The 21,968-nt window shown below is 36.5% G+C and overlaps 2 protein-coding genes across 2 annotated transcripts in view; one reads left to right on the top strand and one right to left on the bottom strand.

Moving 5' to 3' along the window:
- Positions 1-19,622, bottom strand: part of LOC139686350 (protein arginine N-methyltransferase 9-like) — a 38,749-nt gene extending 19,127 nt beyond the window's left edge. The window contains exons 1-6 of the mRNA XM_071583532.1: positions 19,367-19,622; positions 19,164-19,290; positions 13,598-13,834; positions 11,981-12,148; positions 11,215-11,391; positions 764-1,069 (exon numbers count right to left, since the gene is read on the bottom strand). Coding sequence (XP_071439633.1) covers positions 764-1,069; positions 11,215-11,391; positions 11,981-12,148; positions 13,598-13,834; positions 19,164-19,290; positions 19,367-19,532 — 1,181 coding nt within the window. The 5' untranslated portion in view covers positions 19,533-19,622. The remainder of the gene's footprint in view (positions 1-763; positions 1,070-11,214; positions 11,392-11,980; positions 12,149-13,597; positions 13,835-19,163; positions 19,291-19,366) is intronic.
- A 46-nt stretch (positions 19,623-19,668) lies between these two features.
- mRpS2 (mitochondrial ribosomal protein S2) lies at positions 19,669-21,446 on the top strand. Its single transcript, XM_071583635.1, has 4 exons — positions 19,669-19,721; positions 19,796-19,903; positions 20,610-20,959; positions 21,062-21,446. Exons 1-4 carry the CDS (start codon positions 19,685-19,687, stop codon positions 21,329-21,331), a joined length of 765 nt encoding a protein of 254 aa, XP_071439736.1. The 5' UTR covers positions 19,669-19,684; the 3' UTR covers positions 21,332-21,446.
- Positions 21,447-21,968: the final 522 nt, after the last annotated feature.

Here is a 21,968-nt window from a genome sequence, read left to right as displayed (position 1 = left end):
CGGGTACGACCCAACAAAATCAACTCGTTCTGCCATCTTGAGAGAAATTAAGGAAGAAAAACACAATTCATGTCAAAAATGGTCCAAGAGTGGGGACAGAGGGAAACCCAATTGCAAGGCCCCAAGAAAAAATATTATGAGTCAAAGTGATGGAGACTCTCTTTCCTTGAGAAAATATCACTTAGAATCCAATGCCTTACTCCCCAAGGAAAAAGTCAAACCTACCTTCTACAACAGACACACACCCAAAAACATTTTCAGAATCCAACAAAGACAAAATAAACTTCATGGAACAATGCAGAGTTCAGGAAATTCACTATGATTACTGCAACGCCATATACATGGAAGAATGTGAATTGGATACAATGGTAATAGACAAGTAAGAAAACAAGCAACTACACTGATTTAATCATGCTATGAGGACAGACGTACATGATAACTAGATATCTTAGGAAAATAGGACCACGCGTGAAACAAAACATAAATGTGAAAAAAGTGAAAGAAGAATACAAAGACAGAGCAGCACCAAAAGTCAAAGTTTATTTCAATACCAGCTGAAAAAGGGAATTGCTTAAATTGTACGTACATGCATGAATAAAGAAGATATTTAGCACTGGAAATTTACCCAATGGTTAAGAATAATCCTAAAAAATTTGTTTTCTTTCACCAGAAAGTTGTGACCCTAGTAAATTGACCACCTTTCCCATATTAACAACTGGTGAACATCCAACTTTTGTGCATATTATAATTAATATTTTCTTACCGAAAACCCCCAGGTAATTGATGCAAATCCTCAGCATCATACAAATCTCCTAAATCATAGTTACCAGCATAACTAGCTATAACTGTTTTTGGAAATTTTAGGTGCTGATGTATAAATGCCACAGGGTGTAGGTGGTAACGGAGGGAGAGACTGTGGCATTCAATTGCAGCCAGGCACACAGATGCACCAAAGGGAATGACAATTCCATGACCTCTTGAGGAGCCTCCTGGTACATATCTCCAGAAGCATTGGTTCCACATTGGATCTGTATTATGGTCAGAGGGAGGTTGTTTCTCATTGCTGCCACTGAAAATGATTATTTTTTTTTTAAACCATTGGTATATTTAAAAAACTTAAGTATGCACTACTTAGTAGGGCCATTAAACTACATGTAATGATATTCATAATATCTTTCCCACCAAGAAATGATTTTAAAAGTCACCAGAATCTTAATTTCAAAGTGGGAGGTGAAGGGCATCCAGTGGTTAGCATGGCAAATGATTATCTCCATATCGAATGCATTATTGACACAGATTCAATATATTCATAGGCACTTTTTTGGACAAGATGAATAACAGCTGAAGGGTTTTGTCCTTGTTTAAGAAAAGATTTTTAGCACAGAACCACTTTTCGAATTGATCAAGAGGCATTGCTGATAGAACCTTGATCAATTTCATATCTTTACCTATAGTAATAAAAGCAGTGTAATCAGCAAATAGCATTGATTAACAGGGAATGCTACAAGGCATATCATTGACTATAATTGACTATCCTGTTTCTCAATCGCCTCATCCCATATGTTGAATCTGAGAAGATTCTGTCAAAATTTCAGCATGGTTTTCGGCAGAATAGGTCCACCAAATCTGCTACTTATCAGGCAATAGATAATATATTAACAGCTCCCGATTGCAAGTTAGAATCTGTAGGAATGTTCTTTGATTTTTCTGACGCATTTGGCTCAGTAAATCACAATTTACTATTATAAAAAATGCATAAATATGGCATTAGGGGCAATGCACATGACTGGTTAGTCTCATATCTTCAGGGCCGTCAGCAGCACGTGGTTTTGCTTAATGATGGAAAAAAATTCATCTCTCCTAGTAAAGTTGTATGCCAAGGTGTCCCACAGGGTTCAGTTCTGGGTCCTATCCTGTTTCTCCTCTACATTAATGACTTACCTGAGAATATAAGAACCAACGAAAGGGATGATCCACTCTTATTTGCAGACGATACCAGTATCATACTCACTGCCTCTACAGTTCAAAGTTTAACAAACAATGCTAAACAAACCGTTCAACATCTGAACTCATGGTGTAGCAGGAATCAGCTGAATTTAAATGTGGAAAAGTCCCAACTACTTTACTTTGCAAATAAAAACAAAAACATGGCCACTTTTGCAATTGAATCAAGTGGAAAACTAATTCCCCAAGCGCCCCATGCAAAATTCCTAGGAATATTTCTAGACGGGCGGTTGTCCTGGTGGGAGTATATATAGTATGTCACCTGGGCAAAAAACTGAATACCATTTGCTTCCTTATTAGAAACATCAGGTTTACCGTAACAATGGATGTCCTCATGTCCATATATTATGCAAATATCTACTCCTGTATAGTATATAGTATCCTTTTCTGGGGTTCTTCTCTGCTTGCAGACACAATATTTTAAATTCAAAAGCGAGGCGTATGCCTAATTATCAAAGCAGAGCATAATGCTCCTTGTCGTCCATTATTCCATAAATTGAACATTTTACCTTTGCCATGTATTTATATCTATGTATTACTAGTGTACACTTTTGTAAACCTTTCAATGTATGACACAAATTGTGGTATTCACCACTATGGGACCAGGTCTAAAAATGATCTGCACCGAACTTACGTAAGAACTAGAACCACCACACTAGGCCCTAAATCTACGGGTCTCCTTATGTTTAATAAGCTAAATGAGGACCTGAAATCCAGCACAAACATTGGTCTATTTAAAAGGAAAGTGAGAGCTTTTCTTCAAAGGAATTTGTTCTATTCTATTAGGAATTTCATGGAACATGAAACTTAGAATAGGTATATGTATTACATTGTGTATCATTGTATATATTATTGTATTAATACAATATGTATCACAATGTTTGCATAAATTGTATGTCAAATAAAGTACGTGAATTACCTATAATTATATTTAACTATCATATGTGATATCTAATGCCTTGATGTGTCTTGACGTGCCTTGTTATATTTAATATAATATGTCTTTTTAATGCCTTAACGTGTCTTGGCGTGCCTAGTCATATTTAAAGCCTTGACGTGTCCTATACTATGTGTACAATTTTTTGTATGATGCAGTCTCTTGACAAATAAACTTATTATTATTATTATTATTATTATAAGAAGAAGAAATAGCAGTGGTTCTATGAATGAACTTTGAGAAACGCCATTGGAAACAGTAAAGTTTTGATTGTGCACCACCAAACTCCACATATTGCTTTCTATTAGGCACATAAGATATTATCATTTAATCCAGGGAATCGAACACACCTTATCCCAATTCTAATAATATATAAATTTGAAAAGTAATTTGTTTGTTTGAGAATCAATCAGGCCAAGATGGTACGAGGTAAGGGCTTCTAATTTTTTGCACAAATTTGGTTAAAATAAACAAAATAACATAGGCTAGGTCTGATTTAGATGTACTTTTCAGAACATTTTTTAGTTAGAAAAAAAACATTTTTTTAAAACAAATTTCATTTAATCATACTTGGAAGGTAGCACGTGCTTCCCTAAGAATTAAAATTAATTATATATTCTTTTTATAATTATTAATTATATATTATATATTCTTATATATTATATATATATATATATATATATAAATATATAAATATATAAATAAATATATATATATATATATATATATATATATATATATATATATATATATATATATATAATATATACATTATATTTATATAATATATATATTTATATATGTGTGGGTTGCAGTAGTCCAGTGGGTAGAGCGTTGGACTGGTGACCGGAGGGTCCGGGGTTCGATTCCTGGGCAAGGCACTCGGGGCACCTACAGCTCCACCCAAGCTAAAGTGATTTTTCGGGTACCAGATCTTCCTGGGAAACCATAACCGGCACAGGGAAAGGAACTGGCCCCCCTACCCTGATGTGTGAATTTTCACACGCCGTATAGGGTATACTTTAGTACTGGGTGATCTCTCTACCATCACCTACTAAACCGATCTTCGGGTTGATTACTGTGTTTATGGTTTATATATATATATTTATATATACATGACTTCATCAAAGTAACACGGAAGTGTTAAATAACAAACTTGGACAGCAACGAATAATATAAGAACACACAAAAAGATCACTCACATGTTATTTCTTGATTATTTTGACGGAATTCAACTCCGTCTTCAGCGGAAGAAATAGAAGTATAGACGATATATATATACATCTATCTATATATATATATATGTATATATATATATATGTATATATATATATATATATATGTATGTATATATATATGTATGTATATATATATGTATATATATATGTATGTATATACATATGTATATATATATGTATATATATATATATATGTATATATATATATATATGTGTATATAGTATATATATATATATATATATATATATATATATATATATATATATATATATATATATATATGTATGTATGTATGTATGTATGTATATATATATATGTATGTATATATATATGTATGTATATATATATGTATATATATATTAATATATATATTTATATATATATATATATATATATATATATATATATATATATATATATATATATATATATATATATATATATATATATATATATATATATAGAAGTGTGAAACAATATGCCTCACACTTCAGTCCACATTAAACCAACCAATAAGCAACAATATCTTCATTTCGACAGCTGCCATCCTCCTCACACAAAGCGCTCCATCCCATTCTCACTCTCTATCCGTGGCTTCCGTCTCTGCAACAACACCCCCTCCCAACAGAAATACTTGGACCAGCTGCATGAATCCCTCAGAAAATAAGGGTCCCCCCGAAAAACTGCTAAATAGTAAAATCCTCAAACCGTCAACCCAATACACTCCCCTCCCCAAACCAAACCGCCCAAAATGCCCTAATCTTATCACCACTTTCTTCCCTGGAACACACAAAATTAAACATCTAATCCGTGACCTCTTCCCAATTATCAATAACACTCAGTCCACATCACTTTTATTCCCACACTGTCCCTCTGTTTCGTTTAAACGCCCGTCGAACTTGCGAGACATCTTTAAGTCCACAAATCCAACTTCAAGCACCCCCGTCTCTCCCCCGCCCCTATCCGCACCATGCAACCGCCCACGCTGTAAATGCTGTCATCTTTTAAGACCCTCCCCCTCACTCAGTACCAACTCCCAACCACTCGCCACCTGTACCTCAAAAAATATTATATATCGCCTCTCCTGTAACTTCTGCCCTGCCTTCTACGTGGGCGAATGCACGACCGCACTTTCCCTCCGCATGAATAACCACCGATATTCCACCAAATCTCCCACCTTTCTTAATTATCCCATCCCTACTCACACCGCTTCCCACAACCAATCTTTTGACGACTGCTTCTCCGTTTCGGTGATTGAAATCCTTCCCAAATCTGCGAGTATAATAGAGGTGAGAACCCGCGAGATGGCGCATATCTGGGTGGCCCAATCATTCAAACCGCCCAGGCTGAACCAAGCCCACTGAATGCATCAATTGGCTGCCTACATATCCCCCCCACCCCTTGTTCATTTCCTATTGGTCCCTTTACCTCTCCTTCCCCCACCTCTCCCCCGCACATCCTCTCCGCTCTTCCCCGAGAACGCCATTCTGAAGACGACAGCCGTGCTGTCGAAACGTCAAATAACAAATTGTGAGTGTCCTTTCTTTGTGTCTCTATATTCTAAAAATCTACATCTGTGTTTTTATATATATATGTATATATATATATATATATATATATATATATATATATATATATATATATATATATATATATATATATATATATATATAATTAGGTAATCTACCGGATAAGGTAGGTTTTTAGATGGACACAGATACTAATTAAATAATTTGTGACTCCTAGCAAAATACAGGATCCTACTCTACATCAGGTCCCTCTTCATTTCTGAGTACTTTCTTCCCCCCCTCATCCCGTCCAACATCCCTATCCTGTTCCTTCCCTTTCCTCGTTTGCCTAACATTCTCCCCTCAATTACAGTCTTCAACATCCTGCTGCCGGTCAATACCCCCTTCATCTACTTTTCCTGCCTCCATAGGATTTCTCTTAACAAACCCCTGTCCTCACCCACCATACCAAGTACTTCCTCATTTGTTTTCTTCTCTGTCCATTTCACCTCCTCCATCCTTCTCCACACCCACATTTCAAAAGCCTCCAATCTACGTCTATCCTCCTCCTTCAATGACCACGCTTCTGCGCCGTACATAGCTATGCTCCATATCAAAGTTTTTACGAGTCTTTTCTTAATGTCCTTACTCAACGTCCCTGTCATCAACTCCCTCCTCCTTTTGAAAGCCTCCTTGCCTAGCGCAATTCTTCTCCTTACGTCCCTACTACTTTGACCGTGTTGGTCCAAAACACTACTGATATACTATATGTAAACTGTTCTAATTATTATTACTAAGTGCATATTTTTTTGGAAAATTGCTACTATGGAATTTGATTGGTGTACATGGGAAGGTCCAGAAGTACCCAGCCTGACCTAGAGATGGCGGTAGTTGTTTGAAAAATATCAATGTATCAGAAAGTACACAATCAAGAAAGCATATGTTTCACATTTGAAGATGCCACGTTAATTAGTATTAGTTTGGCAGCCATCAATAGTGAAAGTTTTCAGTGAATTTGTGAAAATGAGAAAATTGGTCGTCGTTATGTGATACAATACTTTTATTTGAAAGGCCTCAGCCCAACCAATACAACAGCTGAACTGGATTCTACTCTGAGTGAGTCTGCTCCTTCATTTACAACAGTAAAATATTAGGTGGCAGAGTTTAAATGACGCCGTACAGGCTGTCAAGACAAGCATCGCATTGGTCAACCACATGATGTGATGACTCAATAAACGGTGAAGAAAATCCACTAAGGATAATCTGGATGATCATTGACTGAAAGTGTATGAGCTAGCCAATACAGTAGGCATTTCAAAAAGAGCGGTACATTGCATATCTACTGAAAATTTGGACATGAGAAAGCTCTGTGCAAGATGGGTGCCTTGTTTGCTAACACTCGAGCAAAACCAGTGCCATGAAGATGTTTCAATTGAGTTGTTAGCAAAGTTTCACAGAAACAAAGGAGACTTTTTGTGCCATTTCATAGCCATGGATGAAACATGTATCCATTACTTCACACTCGAGACAAAAGAATAATCGAAAAAATGGATTCAAAAGGGAGAACTGGCTCCAAGAAGGCGAAGACAGTTTCCTCTGCAGGCAAGGCCATGGCGTTGGTTTTTTGGGATATGGGATAATTTTCATTGACTACCATGAAAAAGAAAAACTATCAATGGTAAGTATTATGCAAACTTATTGCAATGTTTGAGCGAAGAAATCAAGCTAAAGCGGCCGCATTTGGTTAAGAAGAAAGTGTTGTTTCATCAAGACAATACACCAGCTCACAAATCCATCATTGCAACGGCCAAAATTCATGAATAAAAATTTTAATTGCTACCTCATGTACTCTATTTGCCAGATTTAGCCTCCTCGGATTATTTTCTGTTCGCGAACTTGAAAAAATAGTTCAGTGGTAAAAGATTTTCCATCCATGAAGAAGTGATGTCGGCAGCTGATGGCTAATTTGAGGAGCAAGACAGGTCTTACTATGAAAAGGGTATTGAGCTAATTGAACATACCTGGGAAAAGTGTACAGAGCTGAAAGGATATTATGCTGAAAAATAAATACATTTTTTCCAAAATTTTTGTGTTTTCTTTGTTGGGTCAGGCACTTCTGGGACCACACTCGTAAAATGCTTCTCGGATGAAGTTTTTTCCATTTCAGAGGTTTAAACACTATCAAGATTCTTTCCGCATGCTTGAGTTTGTTTTTAATTTCTAATTATTGATTTGCCCCATCAATCGATTGGGCTCAAATTTTTAATGCAGGTGGCTACGATTCCATGATGGAGAAAAAATTGCTGGATAAAATGTTCATTGTTGTTAGGACTAATATGCAATTATTACTTTCAAAATCATTTCTAAACTATGGGGTGCAGCAGCCCAATGTATAGATCTTTAAGCTAATGACTGGAGGGCCTAGGTTCAGCTCTAAGAGATGGCACACCCTTACCTTCTATCTACATGATAACTGCCAGTCACTGCTAGGATGTGCGGCAGGGGTGATTTCACACTAAGCAAGTGACATTGAAAATTAAGTCTTTCTTAATTTTTAGTTACTATGTATTTCTGCGAAATTTTTGGTTTGGTTTTGTTCAGGGCAGACTCATAGTCATTGAAACAAGGTGGCATGCATAGATTGGAGGCTTTTAAAATGTGGATGTGAAGAAGAATGAAAAAAAACGGAATGGACAGAAAGAAGAACAAATAACAAAGTGCAAGACGAGGTTGGGGAGGAGAGGGGACTACTGGGAGAAATCCAAAGGAGGCAGAAAAGATGGATTCAGAGCTCTGCACAATAGAGTCACAAAGCATCTGCAAAGTTGCATGCTTACAGATGACATCATAACAAAGAAATCCAGTTTCAACTGTTCTGATATTTTGTTCGGGCAATGCCAGGCATAGCCCCCAGTATTCTAATATATGTTATGATATTACATGAGATAAACAGTCTAATGTGTAATAGAGAGACCGCATAATGTGAGTTAAAACTCTTCCGATCTTCAAAAGGAGTTATTATTTCATTGATAACAGACTCTACAGGTAAGGTTGTTTATTCACCCAACTGAAAGCCATGTTGAGAAAGGGAAAATAGATTGTTGGTACCAAAGTATACACAGAGCTGTTTTCTATGGTTTTTGGCTCAACTTTTTGGAAGTTCATGTTCAGTAAATGAAGAACACAATGTATTTTTCCACTGTTCTTAACCTTGGCACTACTAGTTTCAAAGCTTAGGCATCATCTTCAGGTACAAATTAGTCAAGTTGCGGTCCATTTATATAACACTCTTGTTGGGGGGGGGGGGGAAGAAGAGGGGAGGGAAAGAAGAGGGCTTGTGAACCACCCTTCCTCAATGAGTTCATGTCACTACTAAGATTGTGTGTTGAATTCAACTATTTCCAGTTCAACAATGAATACTACAGACAAGTGGAAGGATTAGCAATGGGGTCTCCATTATCACCAATACTTGCTGACCTTTACATGAATAACTTTGAAGTAAAATATTCAGCATCCCCTCAATTTTCACAAAGAGCATTTACTGTTGGTTCCGTTACGCAGACGATATCTTTGCCATATGGACAGGCACTGAAAGACAATTAGACAATTTTGTGAACACCTTAAATTCCCAATGCAAAGAAATCAATTTCACAAGGGAGAAAGTACATAATGAGAAACTCAATTTTATAGATATCATAGTGTCGAGAAAGGGATAGGGTTTTGAATTTGCGATTTTTCGTAAAAGTACCGCCACTAACCACATCATGCCCTTCAACTCCCACCATCACATATCTCAAATGCTATCCACTTTTCATTTCATGCTAAATAGACTGCTGGACATACCTCTCTCTAAAAGTAATTTTGTTCAAGAAATTAAGGCGATAAAAGTAATTGTAATGAAAAATGTGTACAAAGAAGACTTAACAGAAAAAATACTACACAGAAAATGTTCCTTTAGAACAAACAACCTTTTGTTTAAACCAGTTAATATGGATGTAAAAGATTAAAAATGGTGTTAACTCCCTTGTTATGGATTGATTTCACCAAAGCGCCAACCTCTTCCCTGGGGAAAAATTTCACATAGCTTTTTAAAGTTTGAGTCACTTAAAATCTTTCATGACTACTACGAAAGACAAAGTGTAAAAACAAAATAAAAGTGGCATTTATAAGTTAACTTGAAAGGACTGCAGTGCTATCTACATAGGCTAAACGGAGTGATCATTAAAAACACGAGCAGAGGAACATAAATGCTGTTGTAGGAAATGTGACCTCTTGCCATTTCACTTCGCCAAGCATCTGTGTGAAGAAAATCATGGGATGGATTACAACCTGGAACTGATACACCAAATGGACAAAGGAAAGAGGATAGACAAGTGGGAAGAGCTGGAAATCGGAAAGAATTTGAAAAAGGGCCATTGGGTCAACGATTTTTTGTTTGAATACCTCTCCCCAATCCTGGAAGCATCCCTTTTCTTCACACAAAGACCTAACTACCCTTTCCCCCCCCCCCCTGCCATGAACCCCACTAATCGCCTTTCCTGATGCTTAACACCCCTCTCCTCCTTTCTATCAACGCCAATCACAACCATTTCTCTTCCCCCCCTCTCCTTCCCTCACTCTCACTCACCCCTTTCCCCACAAAAATGGTATATAAATGGACCGCAACTTGAATAATTCGTACCTGATGATGATGCCTATGCATTGAAACTAGTCGTGTCAAAATTAAGAACAGTAGAAAAATACATTGTGTTCTTCATTTAATGAACAGAGAGCTGGCCTTACCACTGGTTTCAAAAAGTTTTGAAAGAGTAAGTACATTAGATATTGGGGTGACAACTGACTGGGTGGTCTCTATCACCTTTTTATAGACTGGTATTAATCTGCTGCAATCAAACATTTTTAGTTAAAATTCCCTCTATCACGCATTCCACTATGTTTGCAGCCCATGGTTGGACAATAAATCATATCAATTGATACGATTATTTGAGAATGTTATTTGAGAAGCCATATGCGTATGTACTGTTTGAGCCTTTTAAATCACCAAGTTTTGGTTAAGTCATCGGTAGTTTAGTATTTACAATTGAGAGGGCACTTTTGGATTTTTAATATTTTAATAAATCATGTGGATAAACAGCAGAGAGATTTAAATGTGAAAGAATATGATCAGCAAATGAAATAAAAAATATACTGAACTTATCAGATGGGATGTCTACATTAGCAATAGTATTGCCACTGGAAGTTTTACTTTTAATGATTCTCAGCCAGTTCACACTTAATCCACCATAGCACTTGATGAAATGGATATTTTAAGTCACAGCCAGTTGACTTTTGCTGAGTGAAAAAGTTACAGATCTCAGGTCTGGTGAGTAATGCCCTCACTCATCAACCTAAGATCATGGATTTATCCTACTTCTAGTGTTGAGTTAACTCTGGTGGTTATCCCTGAGAAACCAGAGGGCAAGTTCAAGCCTATCAGGAATACAAGGGCCACCAATAGATTTTAGGAGGAAAAAATTAGCAAAATACCTTTCTTTCTCCACATCCTCCATTCCATGAGGGCTCGAGGAATCTGGAGTCTTTTTTCGGGAATGAAATCCTTCACATGGAGGGAGTAAGAGTCTTTTCCACGCATCTGATAAAATAGTCAGCACATGTTCACCAAGTAAGCCACAGTCCATTGTCTCAGTAACAACTAGGGAAACCCTGAGCAAGAGCAAAATAATTAGAATTATTCTCTAATAATAATTAAATGGGTTGGATATAATTTTGAAGGGTTTCAAAGAAGGGAGAGGCAGGTTTGGATTCAAGAAGCATGTATCCATCCAGCTTCTAACTTAAATGCCAAAATTTTCCATTGCAAAAATCATTTGCTTTGACAAGATCTAAAACCATATAACTGGATTTTTAACTGAGCACTTTAACCAATTAAGTTACTGACGCTTCCTTTTACATTACAAATTTCAAATCAAGGGATCTAGATCCTAGCCCAAACCAAAGTGATTGATTTTCACACAGAGAAATCACTGCATTTTGCACTTAGCTCTGTTAAAGTAACTGTCACAGAAACATTTCGTACAGTTCTTTGAATTCCTTATTTAAAGGCTTTGAGTTTGAAGCTCAAACATTGGTGTTGGGCTAACTTGTAGGATTAATAATCAGGGACACTAGATGAACAATTTAAGATAGGATTACAAGGATATTAATGAGATACATTAGCATCACATCCAGCCATGTATGATCAATGAAGGAAAGAAATCCAGACAAATCAGGATTAAATTCCCAACACACTTACCTCTCCGGTATATCAGCTGGAATTTGTACATTATAAGATGATTTATTCAACAAATTAATTTTTCCTGCAAAATCATTGGACTTGATGACATCATTTGCAATTTGATACATGGTTGGAGATATTTCACAACTGTGAACATTTAGAGCCCCAGCTTTTGCAGCAAACATGCTAGAAAATTAAAAAAAGTATGTGTTAACAAGCAATTAATATGCAGTGTCCTTGGAAACATTTGAATTGAACGCCCAGAATAAAATTTGGGGGACAATGTTGAAATGGCCAAGACTGTGTCATGACAGGGTGACAAATTTGGTTCATATTTTTAAAATCAATACATTTTCCAGACATTAACTTTCTACAAGAAGAGATGGCTTTTGTGATAAAAGCTCAATAAGGCATGATCACAGCATAGCAATGGTAGTAGTAATTGTGGGAGACAACCAACTGAGGTCACTTGCACCATTAAGGATAGATGGGTTGTTTTGTACAGGCAGAAGTTTCAGAAAATGGGGAAAGGGTGGTAATAAACCCAGAGTCAGCATCAACCTACTCTTATGAGTCCAAATTTTAACATTCCTTCTGACAGATGGCATACTCCCCTCAAAGATCTTTTCACATACCATCTCAAGTAAGGGTCAGGAAAAAACAGAAAAATCCTGTCAAATTTTAAATCCTAGCCTACAGGGTGGAAAGTCAGTAAATTAACCCACCAAATAAACTCAATCACCACCATAGCAATATTTGATTTGATAGGTAAGAGTAGAGCTCACTTAATTCTAGGTTTTAGGTCGATTCCAAGCACTGCATAGCTCATGTATATTCATGTAAATGAATAGCGTGTGTGAAACAATTATGTTGTAAAGAATCAGAGAAGCCTGCTGTGTCCAAAATGATCATTCTCAATATTCCTCTGCAGTGTCACCTGCAATCCAGTCGCTGGATTTTGGGTTATCAGCACCCCATAGATTCACTAACAAAAGTCTAACCCTTTGGTATATAATCTAGGTTTAGGCTTCCCTACATCTGAAAATGGCTTGAAGGTTACATTTTCTTGAATACTTTTTGAAATTATACATAACATTTTTAAAAAGAATAAAAATAAAACCACCCACAGAAACATACTCAAAAGCTCCACCATGGCACACAAATTAATATAATATAAATTATGGCAAAGATACCAAGCAAACTTAGCGCTGAAATGAGAATGATAGGGATTGTTTCCACATTGAAATAAGATAAATTGAAATTAGACAAATCATGGAGCCCTCATTTATTCTACTATGGGCTGTTTCTTCACAAGAAATTCTTTCATTATTTATCTGTTGGTTTCCATGATCAGAATAGCTTCCAAAGAGTACTTGTGTATGCCTTAAAATATACCTTATTATAAGGAAATGCAAGGGAGTAATACTGTAGTCATTGCTATTTTCATTGTTTTTTACTATATACATTAGGTATGGAACTATAGCCTTTAATAGTCACTTAAGCGAAGTATGAAATAAAGAAAGGAGTAAATATGATACAATTAAAACACCTTTTTGTTTCATAATTTAATGAGTAAAAGAAACAGAAGAGCATATTTTGAGAAAGTTTTCAAACACAAAATAATTTTGTACCTACCTCAAAATTCCAGTCCCAGTTCCAATGTCCAGCACATTATCAAACTTCTGTTGAACTTTTTTGAAGATAGCCTCTCTGAATGCTTCATTGCGAAGTCTATCATTTAACATCCTAAAATGCCACCGTTCTACTACCAAATTAGACACTGTTTGCAAGTTGCGACGTGCTGGGAGGAAATCAGGGTCTATCATCAAAGCCTTCCTAAAATAGTGAGATGCTTCACGAACATGTCCTAACCTGAAAATTGAATGATTCTTTTTAAAAACTCTCAACTTGGAAAACATATTAGGACATCCAAAGAGAAATTACTCTTGAGGAGCAATACTTGAAACATTCAGTATAAGGCATACTTTCAAATTAACACAAAATTACAATAAAAAATCCCAACCCATTGATGATGAGAATAAGAGTTGATTATGGCCCCAAAGAACAGTGATTGAAACAGAGAAACATTAGCACAAAACACCCCTCGCCCAATGCTCCGTGGGAGTGAGTGTTTATTGTGCATGCTGTTGCGTGGATTATGATACCACCCCGTACTAAAAATGCCATTAAAAAATATATTGAACCAGAGAGAAGGGGTGTTTATCTCTGAACAGGACTCAATTTATAGTGTTGTGTATAGTCTTGTAAGTTTACTTGTGTTTCAAGTTTACTCGTGTTTCAAGTTAACTTAGTTTCTCTGCTAAATTAAAACTTCAAAATCCAATGCTTGAAAAAATATACTGATCCACTTTTCATTTCATCTTATTTAGATCAAAACTCTCCTAATTATTATTTGCAGGACAATTATTGATGACATCGAGAATTTGCTCATGACAGGGATAACATTTTTAAGACTCATAGGGTATAAAAACGGCAGCATGGTAACCCAGCAGGAAGGGCATTGACTATTAACTGGAAGCCTCCATTACTTAATTTAGATGTCTCTTGAAACATCCAACTAAAATTCAAACATTGCAATTTTCTGGTTACCAAAAATAAGTGTTGGACTATAATAGCACATGGAAGTCACTATCTTGAATGATTGAAATTCATATACCATAGGATTTAGTCTGAAGTACAGGTTGAGGCGTCAATTATGATTAGGATAAAATGAGAAAATTTTGATGAGCGAAGCAATCGCCAACTTGCATCTTCAATGCCTTACATTAAGCTTGGATTTCATTCTTTCGTTAATTTTATATTTTAATTAAGGTCTATATTGCCCATGAGACAGACAGACCACTTGCATAGAACACTGATCGCCACATACTAAAAAGTTAGAGTGATTTAGGCAATGGTTAACCATTCATATTCTCTTGTCATTCACAAATCTATGATTTGAAAAACTAAGGACACTTCATAGAGAAAAAAATTGAATTTTGACCACAATATTGTGAATTTTCTCCCCAGATATTCTGATAAAAGCTTCTGCGGTATTTTGTCGACAATGCTGCAGGGTTTTTGGTGGTCCACTAAGTCCAAAGACATTTCAATGCAACAATTTCAGAGTATAAAAATCATTGGCCTTGACCAGGATTCTAACCTTTGAATCCCAGTCAAAGCAAGTGATTTTTACACTCTGTAAATATTGCATTGAAATACATATTAGCGGATGTCTCCTTTACAAGTTACTGTTGCGGCATCTCCCGCAGTTTCATGGAATTTGTCCAAAGACATATAACACGCATTTCTCCATGACTATATTTTATCACATAAATTCAGCCCTGTGATTTTTTTCAGCATTAATGGTTTTCCAGAAAACATACAATACTATATAGCTCTTTATTCACAAGATTTTATAAAATTGAACTGTATTTATGATGGAATAGAATCATTTTTAGAAATGAAAGAAACAGAAATAAAAGTGATTTCAGAGAGCTTATGAAGAGGCTCATTGCTTTATAATCCATGCAGAAGTGCCTGGAGAGGCATTTAATTTTACTTTCTAACACCATATTCTTCTACCCATCCCATTCATCGCAGATTCAATTTTCCTTCCAATCAAATACCTGCCTAAGCTACCACTGTGTTATACCAAATCCCGGCAATAAGCGTTACACTTTTACATGTGCTTGGCAGGGTCACAGTGCAGCCTGTCACAGAAAAAAGTATAATAATAATAATATAGGTGATCATGCATTAAAATTATTTCATCTGACATGACCACCCTCAAGGGGTATAGTAGTCTAGTGTGTAGAGCACTGGGCTACTGACCAGAGGCCATGGGTTTGATTCTGGGTGATGCCTCTGGGTACCTTCAGCTTTACCAAAGCTGTGTGATATTTCAGGTACCAGAACTTTCAGGGAAACCACAGGTATTGCTGGGGAAGGGCCTGGCCCCTTTCATTTGTGTGTGAATGTTACATGCTGTTGGGCAGACAAACCTTTGGGCCGATAACTGTGGTCATGAGCCCTTGAGTCCAGACATAATGCTAAATGAATGAAAAACTATAACTTTGTAGCTCCACATTGTTTTGTTTAGATGCGAACCAGGTTTTGATGTACAACATCAACTTCAAGTCTTCAGATCTTGACCTGAAGATGAAGTTGAACATCAAAATTGGGGTCATACCTAAATAATTTTCCAATAATGCCAGTGATAAATATTTTAACATTTTAACTTTATTAAATGAGGTTGTAATTTTTTGGACCTTTTTTTAAGGTATTACATGTTTGGGCGACTTGAGGCATCATCAGATACAAGTTACGCATACAGCTGTTGAATACATACTGTCTAAGTTGGTGGACGGGGTTTTTTCAGTTGAGAGAAGGAGAAGGCTGACTGACTATTAGGGTAAACAAAGCCATTTTGTTTAATGAACCAATTTGCCCCTACCCCTCCCATGACCAGACCCAATACCAATCATAACCAAGGCACCACTATGTTTCCCTTTTGTTTTCTGTCACCAGAAAAAACCCCGACCACCAACTTTCACTTCCAGAAAAACCCTGCCCCACCTTCAACTTCCCACTCTCCCTCCTTTACAGCCAACTCCTCTATCTCCTATATAGCCGACCCCTCTCCCTCCTATATAGCCAACCCCTCTCCTTGAGGGTAAGCAAATCCAAGGCTCTTCGTACCGGTCCACCTCTACCCCCACCCTTTCCATTCTCAGACCAGACCCAATGCCTAGTCATAACCAAGGCACCACTGCCTCTCCTTCCCTTAACCGAAAAAACCATGACCACCAACTTTGGCATCCCAAAAAACCCCAACCTAAACCCTCTCCACTGTCTGAAGGATAATTATTCAACAGCAGTACGTGTAACTTGTACCTGATGATGCCACAAGTTGGTGAAGCACGTTGTACCTTAGTAGGTCTGTAGAAAATTATAAACTCATTTAATATAGACATCAAACAATTCCACAAAGTGAAGCCTGAAAGTGTAAAGTATATTAACTGTACCTTGTATATCCATCATGCAGTAACTATGCAAAACAAGAATGACTTTATAATGAATAACAGTTATCACAGCCACAATACCAGAAGATGTAAAGATATACATCTTAAATTATCAAACCTGTCACTGGTAGCTTTTGGACCAAAATCAATGAGAGCAAAATTGTTTTATCATTGCCTAACCATTGCCATCTGCCTAATCATTTTAAAAATGATTTCACTATTCAAGAAGAATATATTTGCATATCTGGAGTATTTTTATAGAATAAATGAATATCCATGCAAAACTTAAGGGCATATTAGTTTCGTGCCATAATTTTAAATTTCTATTTGGGAATAATGTATTCTATATCCCAATAATGTGTCCACTATACCTGCCATGCATTCTCAACACCGTACACTGTGTCAGCTGGACAAATATAAATACTATTATTACCGTGGAATCACAAAGTTATAACTTTTCATTATAATGAGATTCAGTTCCATAAAGTTGCACCTTAAACCACCAAGTAATATTAGAAGCTTGATTTTGCCTCGAGAGAATACGCATTAGGAAGCGAATATTTGGAATGTTCTTATTTTATATTAATTACAAAGGGGATAAATATTCGACCTCGTATACAAATTTGCTATATGAGGTTGAAGAAAATTCCCGTTTGTTATAACATTCAGATAATTCTCAACAGATAATTTCCGAGATACTGATGCGTAAAGCAGTAATAGCAAAATTTTCCCTATTACATATCTGGATTGAATCTGGCATTTAAAATTGTGGGGTGATTGAAGGTATTGAGAAAAGCATCTTAATGTAAATAATTCAAGGTCCATGATAAGCCTGCGATATATAATGGAGCACAATGGCTCTGACTGAAGTATAAATAAATTTTGTGGCAAGCCGGCCATTGCACCAATTGATAGCGTCAATGGGACTCAAACTGTTAGACTGGTCATTGCCCATTGAAGGGTTAAATTTCACCGTAAATAAGCGCAGGAGAGCCCAAGAAAGACACTGAGAATCTCCACTCATTGATTGTGGTGAAGTTCACTGCAACACTTGAACAGCAAAATTTATGTTCTGAACTTGCGTTGTTTAAAGTTGGCATTTAATTTTGAAAGATGAAACAGAGAATGGTATAGGTAGTGCCACTGTGCCAATTAGCACTCCTCATTGACTGTTTATGCCATGAGAAATTAATTGTTATTACATTTGATCGTCACAATTCATGAATGAAACAAAAAAGTTTGATTTATAATTAAATATTTTACTAATTAAAAAAATGGATTATAACTTATCGTAACACATGTTGCATAAACTATAATGCAACCACTGGGAAATTTTTCACTTCATTTTCAATTTTTAAGGAAGAAAATCGTTTTTGAACACCTCCCTCTATCTCCAGACGAAACCAATGCGATACAATATTTTTCACAAATGCCAACAAGGACAATGGTACGCTAAAAGAATAAAGTTCTCTAAGAGAGGGGAAAGATGCCAAAGTTCCAAAAACAGGCATAGCTTTAACACTGTAAACGACCAAAGATATATCTGAAATACTTAATTTTGAAATACAGTCAATGTTACTTGGGTACCAGTACACCACAGGATAACCTAAAATAACTCCCACGATGGTTGGAATACTCCAATCCACTTTGACTTCTAAAACTATAATTTCAGACACTTTTGATACACACGCATCCAGCTGAGCAGCAATGTTTTCCAACATAACATGTATTACTTTAAAATGTTGATCACTCACAATCATTGGGCACTTATGGCACGGTGTAATATCTACAAACACTCTTTTGAAGCCTCCTGAAACCACACCATGAAGCATTTCATTCAGTTTAAGATAATGTACAATGAAAACATCGTCCGCTATTATGATGGAACCGACGTGAGCTCCGATGAGTTTTTTTTCTTTCAACGAGTTCAATAACTCTAAGATGAGTTCTGCAGGCACAACACATACATCCCATAAAAAAGCCGGCTTAATACCACAGTTTACAGCTTCGAGGTAAGTACGTATCGCATATGAATGCTTCCTACGCTGCTTACCAAGTATTTCTAAAAGAATGGAACCCCAAATTTTGCTTTGATCTTCGGCGTTCAACTCGGAGCAAGACTCCATTTTGTGATTTTAACAGATAGTCACTCACTAATAAATTTGTAAATGACTTGCCTGTACAAGTGAGCGCCAAGGTTGTTAAGGATATCTTCGCAGTCAGGAAATACCTCTAAAGCTTGCTCATAACAATGAAATAGGTCTTTATAACGCTTCTGATTCTCCAACTCGGCGCCCCATGAGCCTTTAATATACAAGGTAAAATATGAATTTAACGAATTTCCGAAGCCATAGCAAGAGAATATTTGTAGAGCACCTACATAGAGTGGAAGAAAACTTTAATTTCAGCTTCGGTTTCCAATTTGGGCAAAGGTTTAGTGCCACAAGAAAGTGTGCAAATGCACGTCCAGGATTGTTTTTGCTTAGATACACCTCAGCTTGACATCGCGAATTATATGCAACTTCCAACCTAGCCACAGGTTCCATAGTGAACTGAAAATGCTACAAAAACGGAGAAGTTGACTCCCGTACAAGGCAATTCAAAACTACCACAAAAACACCGCCATTGTTTGCTACTGATTTCTCCCTTCGGCTTGTTTCATATATAATGCGGATGGAGAAAGTCAATTGTTTTCACAATGGAGCAACGGTGTTGTTATTTCCTAAGGAATTTTGGTAAAAATGTATATACCAATAAAATGTAGTAATTTATGCATGGAATAAGTACAGTGGTAACTGGATCATTTCAGGTGTCTGGTCGAAAAAGTATGGCTCCCTTAAGTCAACAGTTTTGTATGCCTCGACACTAAGCAACCCCAGGGTTGGAAATGAGCAGGAAGAAGCAACAATTCCAAAAGGTTTTTTTTTCTTTTTAGATGAATCAATAATGGATATATAAATGGCTTAAACATATAAGATACTTTGCTCTAATCATTAATACTGAAAAATGATTTGATTATTCGTGTTAATGTAGTGCGTTAATGCGACTACTAGTTGACCCAAAGCTTATTGTGGTAGAAATTAATTTTGCCTTGGATAAAATGGAAGCTGGAACTTCGGCCCTTTGAACATTTTGTAGATTAACGGGAGGCATCTGGCCCTCGACAACTTCAAATCATTTGCTGAAGCTTTAAAATTACAACTGGCCAATGCCGTTCTAATTTCAATAGTTTTCTTTGTCAAGGAAATTTTTGAGCCAACCCGGTCAAAAATCACATCCTTAGTTTCTACCCAAACACTAAGAATTCTATACATCATAACCCACGAGTTAATAAAAAGGTGTGTGGCAGGGGATGCTAGCACCCAAATGGGAGAGGAAGGGAAAAAATATTCACTGAAAACCGCGAATAACGTGCAATGTATTTATTTAAATGTTTTTAGGGACAGGCACTTGCCGCACATTCAACAATCATAAGTAATTGGTTCACTAATAAATACATATTATTATCTGTAAATGAGTCACTAGTTGTGCTGATTTCCATTAAGCTGTTATAACCCATTCTGAATTCCCAAAGTAATTAAAGCTCGAAAAAGGCATAATTTTTTCCAATCCTCAACCCACAGGAGACTTATTGCCCGATTGTGGATTCAAAGTGAAGGATCTTTTTGAGGCTGGTGTCCACTGGGGACATAAGATTGGGTCTCTCGATCCTCGAATGGCTCATTATTTATTTGGAGAACGGCTCGGGCATTGTATATTTGATCTGGACATCACTGCTAAACACCTCCATAAAGCGTTGCAGTTCACCTGTGGAATAGCAGCTGCCAATGGTATAATTTTATTTGCTTCCGGTCGTGATGTTAGAAATGCTCATGCAGTAGAAAAAGCTGCACTGGAGGCTGGTGAATACGCTCACGTCAGAGCATGGAAAGGAGGTGTTTTGACTAACTCAACCTTGCAGTTTAGATGCACGGTACATAAATGGAATCAGTGTAAAATAAACCTGTGTAATTATGATTTACCTAATGTTATACTTTTTAGTAAATATATTAATTATATTTTTCATTTACCATAGGTGCGGCTTCCAGATCTGGTCATATTGACTAACGTTAAGCCATCATCTCCTGTGGCATCTAGATTAGATCAGCATTATCTGGTTCGAGATTCAGCCAAGATGGGTGTCCCTACAATTGGAGTAGTTGACTCTGACTGCAATCCAAATCTTATAACATACCCTGTGCCAGGTGATGATGACTCTCCACGTGCAATATCCTTATATTTGAAGCTCTTTGTGCGAGCAATTTTAATAGGAAAGGAATTATCTAAAAGCAAAAAGCAATCTTAGTCTCATGAAAGATTTTGATTGTATATGTGTGTGTGGTTAGAATTTTGAATGCAACCATCTGTGAGTGATTTGAATGACTAGTATGCATGAAATAAAATTTAATTTGTACATAATATTTTCACTCTTAGTCATTATTTCCTAAAGTCTACTTGAGAATAAAGGTGTTTTCCGTAAACAGAACAACCAACTGATGGAAGCCGAGGGTGGAATGACTCATTTTATATCCCAATGATGACTTCAAATTGGTTAAGTCAACCTCAGCAAATCAGGGCCCAGTAACGTAAATTCCACACCTTCAGGGTATGGGGCCAGCTCTTAACCATAAATAAATGAACTGTAGCATACAGGTATAACTAAAGTTAAAAAAAACTATGTATCTTTCCACAAGTTTTTATTTGGTACAACTAGTTTTAATGCATTGCAGGCATCATCCTCATGTCTGATGCATCGAAACTAGTTTTACTGAATAAAACATTTAGTGGATAGTTAGTTTTTATTTCAGTGATAACGGATTTCCACTAAGTTAAGCCTGAAAAAATCAAATGTGGCATAGTAATCTTCTGGTAAGTTTGTATACGAGGAAATAACAGTTTTGGCACTCTAGAAGTATCATTTGTAATTGAAGCCAGATTCCACT

This window comes from Hetaerina americana, unplaced genomic scaffold, assembly GCF_022747635.1.
Source record: "Hetaerina americana unplaced genomic scaffold, ioHetAmer1.1.p SCAF_14, whole genome shotgun sequence".
NCBI classification, from domain to species: Eukaryota; Metazoa; Arthropoda; class Insecta; order Odonata; family Calopterygidae; genus Hetaerina; species Hetaerina americana.
The sequence above is the reverse complement of the archived record's forward strand: the minus strand, read 5'-3'. Positions and strand labels throughout refer to the sequence as shown.